Genomic DNA, 6,551 nt, shown 5'->3' on the forward strand with positions numbered 1-6,551 from the left:
TTTCAACACACCAGCCGTATCCCACAGAGGCGGGGTGGCCCAAAAGGAAAAACGAAAGTTTCTCCTTTTACATTTAGTCATGTATACAGGAGAAGGGGTTACTAGCCCCTTGCTCCCGGCATTTTAGTTGCCTCTTACGACACGCATGGCTTACGGAAGAAGAATTCTGTTCCACTTCCTCATGGAGATAAGAGGAAATAAACAAAAAGAAAAACTAGAAAGAAAATAGAAGAAAACCCAGAGGGGTGTGTATATATATGCTTGTACGTGTATGTGTAGTGTGACCCAAGTATAAGTAGAAGTAGCAAGACGTACCTGTAATCTTGCATATTTATGACAGACAAAATACACCAGCAATCTTACCATCATGTAAAACAATTACAGGCTTTCGTTTTACACTCACTTGGCAGGACTTGGTAGTACTTCCCTGGGTGGTTGCTGTCTATCAACTTACAAACAGGTGCATATACCCATATTATTTTAATTGTAATTAGGCTCAAATGTTTATTAAACAAGTGTCCTGTTAAAAATGACTGAAATGTATTAAACATTAATACTTTTCAATCATGTTAAATATATTAAATTACTTTAGTACAGTATATTTATTATGTTTACCATCTTACCAATTACTGAGAGCAACAGCTTCTACATCTATACAATAAAATCAATAACATACAATTATATACATAATTGGCTTTCATTTTTTTTCACATTTCATTGGTCTGCTATATACATAAGCAGAAGGCCCCAATTTCCAATTTTAGTTGACACTGTCCATGTCAACTAAAATGTCAGTGAATGTAAGGCATTACCAGTTCAAACAGACGATCCTTAGTAATATGTGCCCAAAGTCAAATTTTCAACCTACATAAAGCAAAAAAGCAACATTCAGCACACATACTACACTGACATGCAAATTTACAAATATTTGTACCAAGATATATTTAATTTTAATATTTTATGTTCATTTACTGTTTGTGTGAGAATTTAAGATAGAACTGAAAGGATCAAAGTGATTTTTAATGAAAGAGCTGTTGGATTATGAGCAAAGTGATATTTATGAAGGGATTCAGGGAAACCAGTTAGCCAGACTCAAGTTCTGCAGGTGGGAAGGGCAGTGTTTGCATTCTGAAGGAGGAATGGGAATGCTGCAGTTGGAGGGTAATCTGAAATGCAATACATTAACAGCAATACATTAACTGAATAATTCTACCATAGTGGTTCCAAATATTATCAAGACAACCTTTGATATTATCAGATTTCACTTTGATTATTTTTGATACTAAAATGTCAAGACAACGATGTGTGACTTTTCCCTGTGTGACTCTCCTGCTACAATTTTAGGAGTTTTAATTTAAACATTGAACTTTTCACCGAGTCAATATAATATTCCAAAATATAAAATACAAGTTCAATGATTTCTCTTTGTGTCTGTAGTAACGTAGTTAAACCAATAACTAATTTATTAGAAAAACTGAGATTTATTGATTCACCAAGAAATAATATTTACTTGTGTTTGGATACCTTTCTTAAATGCTCACAAGTGAGTAAATGCCCGAGTTCAGCCGAGTAGTTAAACCCAATATGTACAGTATTGACAAAGTTTTTAAACATTTTATTTTTACTGTTTTTTTATGCATTAAGTCTTTCAGAGTAGCTAGGGAAGATGGGTAATGCACTGGCCCTTCACTTGATCTACCCTTGGTAAGAAAAAGTTTAAATAATGCAATATTGGATTTCAGATTGGAGGGATTATGATGGAAGTGAATGTACAATATTTACAATATGTATTTAGGGAGTGAATGTGCTAGTAGATGGATGTACAAAAATAAGACGAGTCACAGAATAGATAAAAAAAAAGGGGGGGGGGGAGTGTTGAGGTATCTGTAGAAAGAGATTTTTCAATGGATAGAAAATAAGAAGAATGCACCAGAGTAGTGGAGCCAACACTTCAAAGTGAAAGACAAGATCTTTGAGATTTGCTGCAAGGAGGCTAGAAGTAGTGGAAAATCAATTACTGGGAGCGCTTGAGGTTTCTAAACCTGTATTCCCTGGAACGCAGGAGGGAGAGATACATGATTATATACACCTGGAAAATCCTAGAGGGACTAGTACCAAACTTGCACACGAAAATCACTCACTACGAAAGCAAAAGACTTGGCAGACGATGCACCATCCCCCCAATGAAAAGCAGGGGTGTCACTAGCACGTTAAGAGACCATACAATAAGTGTCAGGGGCCCGAGACTGTTCAACTGCCTCCCAGCACACATAAGGGGGATTACCAACAGACCCCTGGCAGTCTTCAAGCTGGCACTGGACAAGCAACTAAAGTCAGTTCCTGATCAGCCGGGCTGTGGCTCGTACGTTGGTTTGCGTGCAGCCAGCAGCAACAGCCTGGTTGATCAGGCGCTGATCCACCAGGAGGCCTGGTCACAGACCGGGCCGCGGGGGCGTTGACCCCCGAAACTCTCTCCAGGTAAACTCCAGGTAAACATAAAAAAAAAAAAATGAAAAATTATGAAATTTTTTTTTTTATTCTCAGATGGTCGCATCTATAGATCAACATTCATAAAAAAATTTAATTGGTTCTAATGGGAACCAATCATAAGAACAGATGCCTGTAACTTGGATGTATGTAAGGGACTCCTGTGTATACAGAAATCTTATATTAATTGTTAATTTATAAATTAACATAGTAGTATACACAAACCTCCATATTTGATCCCAAGTACTTTGTAAGTTTTTCATGATTTAGGACACCAGCCCCTGAGTAGAATGTACCAATCATAGTACATGGCAGAAAAGATGACAGATCTGTAAAAAAGTATGCAGTCTAAAATAATGTATTTAAGCTTAATCCATTTTAACTACAGTATGTAATGTAAACTTTTTGGAGCAGAGTTCCTAGAGTCATACTAATGAAGCCCCTCTGAAGAGATTTTTTTAACTAAAACATTTCCAAGGAGTCAGAATAGCAAAGATAAGAATATGTAGTTACAATTAATACATATCTGTGGCATTAACTAGCTCTCACGGGTTCTCTCATGCATGCACACACAGACATTTGTAACCCTATAAAATTATAAATGGTTGGAAAATAATGGCTAATGAATTTTTTTTAGCTCCATTAATATGGGTGACAAAAGTCCATTGCCATAAATTAAGAAAGGTGTTAAAATGGTACATACTACATACTAGAGAAAGTTTTTCATCACAGAATGGTAGAATAAAATGGGTTATAAAAGTAGGTAGCAAGTGCTACAACCACTGGAAACTTATGACAAATACATTCAGTGGCCACTTCGTTAGGTACACCTTCTCGTACTGGGTAGGGATCCATTTATCCCAGAACAGCCTGAATTCTTCTTAGCATATATTTAAGAAGCTGGAAACATTCTTAAGAGATTCTGGTCTATGTTGACATGACAGCATCATGCAGTTGCTTCAGATTTGTCAGCTACACTGGTGGGATGCCAAAGTAAAATAATTACAAACCTCTAATTATATTTAACCAGGGATTTTAATGAGGTTAGTGAGATTATTTACTTTTTTAATAACCTAAACAAACTCCAAATACCAAATTTTGCTCATGAATATATTCAGGAAATTTTTCTTTCCACAAAATCTGATGTTCTGTTCCCTTTTCCTCGCACTTCTGACCAAGAGCTGTCCTCTAAGAGAGTAACCATAAGACAAAAAAAAATTTCAGACAGCAATACTGAAACAAACTTGCAGCCTTTTATTTTCTCTTAAGTCATCAGGTATCATGTGAATTCATTTACTAAACAAACATTCTGTACATGTACCATACTAGCTAATTTATCCAATACTATAATCATGTAGACAGTAAATAAAAAAATAAATATGGTAATACAAACTTATAACAGTTTCCATCTTCTCATTGCAGATCTGTGAATCACTGATGTGCTCACTAATGTGACTCTGCACTTGACCCAATAAGAAGCCTTCCTGTTGAAAAACATTAAATTATAGTCACATGAATATAATTTTAATATGATACTCAATGAAGTGGTGTACATTTAAATTTTAAATACACTGCATAATCAGTCTTGCTATAAAAAACACTGAGTATCTTCATCTCTATTCAATCCCTACACAAAACTGAAGACTACTAAATCAGTTTAAATGATATATAATTCTTCGGTAATTGCCTTTTTGTCATTAGCTACCTTTTTTATTGTACTTATGATTGTAGCTAACTACCTAGTTCTTGAGTAGCATGCAAGCCTCATGATTAATTGACCAAAATGAATTGCATAATTAGTGGCTTCCAAAATTCTCAGTGGCATAGGTTCAAACGTTCAATACAGGCGCCTTAAAATTTGATGATAATGGAGTAAAATTCAAATGTGCAGGTAAAGCTCTGACTATTTTGTGTGTAAAATATTGTGAAATTTTTATTCTTGATAAATCACATTAAATCATTTTCAGTTTACCTCTTCTGACTGGTTTCAATATTTAATAGCTGATGCATCTCTGGGCCAGGATAGAACCCATTTAGTTTCATTTGCATCCAGGCGAATTTGATTTAGTTAAATAGCAAAAACAACTAAGAATTACGGGAATCCCTGCCATTACTGGAGAATGATTAATCTGACAGACTTCAAATTTTCACAACTAAACCTAGGACATCCTCATAATTTATTTTCATCAGGCCTGTTGTACAAAGAACCTTCACTGCTTTTGGATACACACACAAATCCTTAGCAATTACAGGCATGAGTAGTACTTGGACTGTTTACAACAATTTAAAAAAAATATAGCTAATATCTACCTACATATGATTTATCAAGCTTACAATCTACTATAATCTTATAGAGAACACAAGTTTCTCATGAAAATCACATCAATAAAAAAAAGTCCTCAACCTGTTTTAAGGAAAGCACAGGCATTTTATTATGTATTATATTCATGTAAGTGCTAAATCCCTAAGGGCCATACAATGCTGCAGATGAGATGAAGCAAATGAGATGGAGGAGTTGAAGGAAAGGCATTGGTTGATAAAATAGGTCAGAGTAGATTAAGAAACCATTAAGAGTGTATGCAGCAATGGTGGGACTATTGGAGAGGAGGATGGATAAAGCAAGCACATTAGGGCTCTTTAACAAATGTGACACTCAGTCGAGAGATGCTGGACTGTCAGGACATGTGATTTTTCAATGAAAGTGCGAAAGGGAGAATCTAAACTGCACATATCAATTATTTTCTAATGTTCTGTGTAATAACTAGCTCCTTTTAGTGCTTTGTTTTATGCTAGATTAGGTTAATGCAAATTACCTAGAATAATGAATTCTAACAAATGCCAGTAATCTCACTAAAGTTACAAAGTCACTAATAGGTCAGATGTCATCTCCAATATTATTATACTGCCACAGAGTTTTCCAACATACAAATTTAGTAAAACTATCAGCAAGCACTAATATTGTTCGATACCACATGGTTAATTATATTTTAACAAGTCACTTGGATAACCTGCTGACACTAGAAGTTTGAAAAGTGACTTTGCCAGACATCATTCCAACAATTAAAAAATAACTAGCCCTTTGAGTGGCATAACTGTAGCTGAGCAAATGACTTCATTTAATATTATTACTACATTCATGAAGGAGTGCTAAACCTGCAAGGGTTATATAGTGCCAGGAGAATTGGAGGCCATCAGGTCTGATCCAAGAAAGAGGTGGTCAGGTCCTTGGATCAAAAACACCTCACTCACATTGAAGAGCCTCCCTTGAGGGAATATATAATATATTACTAACCTGACACATGTGCAACAACAGGTACACACAAATATAGTTACACAAATTACCATACATAGAACGTGTGGGGGTTACCTAGGATAACCCAAAAAATTCAGTGACATTTCAATTGGGGCCAATAATTTGTTTCACAGTACTGTATAACTCTTATGAGCTTAGTGATTTGTAATTTGCTGTATTTCTCTACTTAAATTTTTTTTTATACACAATGTGTAGCTATCCACATACACAACATTTTACGAAGAGATGAGAAAAATATGTACACCTTCACTCCATTGGAGAAACTTCGTTCTCAAGTGCATAAAACTAGGCCTACCTGGCAAATGCTATGCATCTTATAAAACAAAATTGTACAAGACAATTAATAAGACACATACCTGGGCATGGCCACTTCTTAATTGCTCATAAAGTAAGGAAGATAAGACAGCACCAGAACAGCTGACTAACACCCCAGACGCCGCCATGCCTCACCTACCTTGTCCAAACTATTATCACCCGATTTACTCACCAGTAAAGTTCGCTCTTTTCTCGATTAAAAACTCATTTCTTATACAGGAAAGATAATTATGGCACTGTATTAAATAAATTTTTAAATGGTCAAAAGTTTTCTGTGTATTTTATAATTATACTTAACAATAAAGACAAAGTCAGTCATACGGACACACACTGTAACCACAACAAACAAGGAAGATGGCATCAATTTTAAAATGATCTTGTCAATAGGGATAAATAATAAGAATAATTTATTTTCCAGTAAGATGCATTTGATACA

General features: G+C 35.1%; 1 protein-coding gene across 4 annotated transcripts in view; it reads right to left on the bottom strand.

The window, feature by feature from the left end:
- LOC128699369 (BRCA1-A complex subunit Abraxas 1-like) overlaps nt 1-6,280 on the bottom strand; it is a 32,313-nt gene extending 26,033 nt beyond the window's left edge. For 3 of the 4 annotated variants that reach the window (XM_070098212.1, XM_070098213.1, XM_070098211.1), the window contains exons 1-3: nt 6,157-6,280; nt 3,881-3,971; nt 2,713-2,816 (exon numbers count right to left, since the gene is read on the bottom strand). In XM_070098212.1, coding sequence (XP_069954313.1) covers nt 2,713-2,816; nt 3,881-3,971; nt 6,157-6,243 — 282 coding nt within the window. In that variant the 5' untranslated portion in view covers nt 6,244-6,280. The remainder of the gene's footprint in view (nt 1-2,712; nt 2,817-3,880; nt 3,972-6,156) is intronic. The other variant, XM_070098214.1, reaches the window with a different exon arrangement.
- Nucleotides 6,281-6,551: the final 271 nt, after the last annotated feature.

Source organism: Cherax quadricarinatus, chromosome 61, assembly GCF_038502225.1.
Source record: "Cherax quadricarinatus isolate ZL_2023a chromosome 61, ASM3850222v1, whole genome shotgun sequence".
Classification (NCBI taxonomy): Eukaryota; Metazoa; Arthropoda; class Malacostraca; order Decapoda; family Parastacidae; genus Cherax; species Cherax quadricarinatus.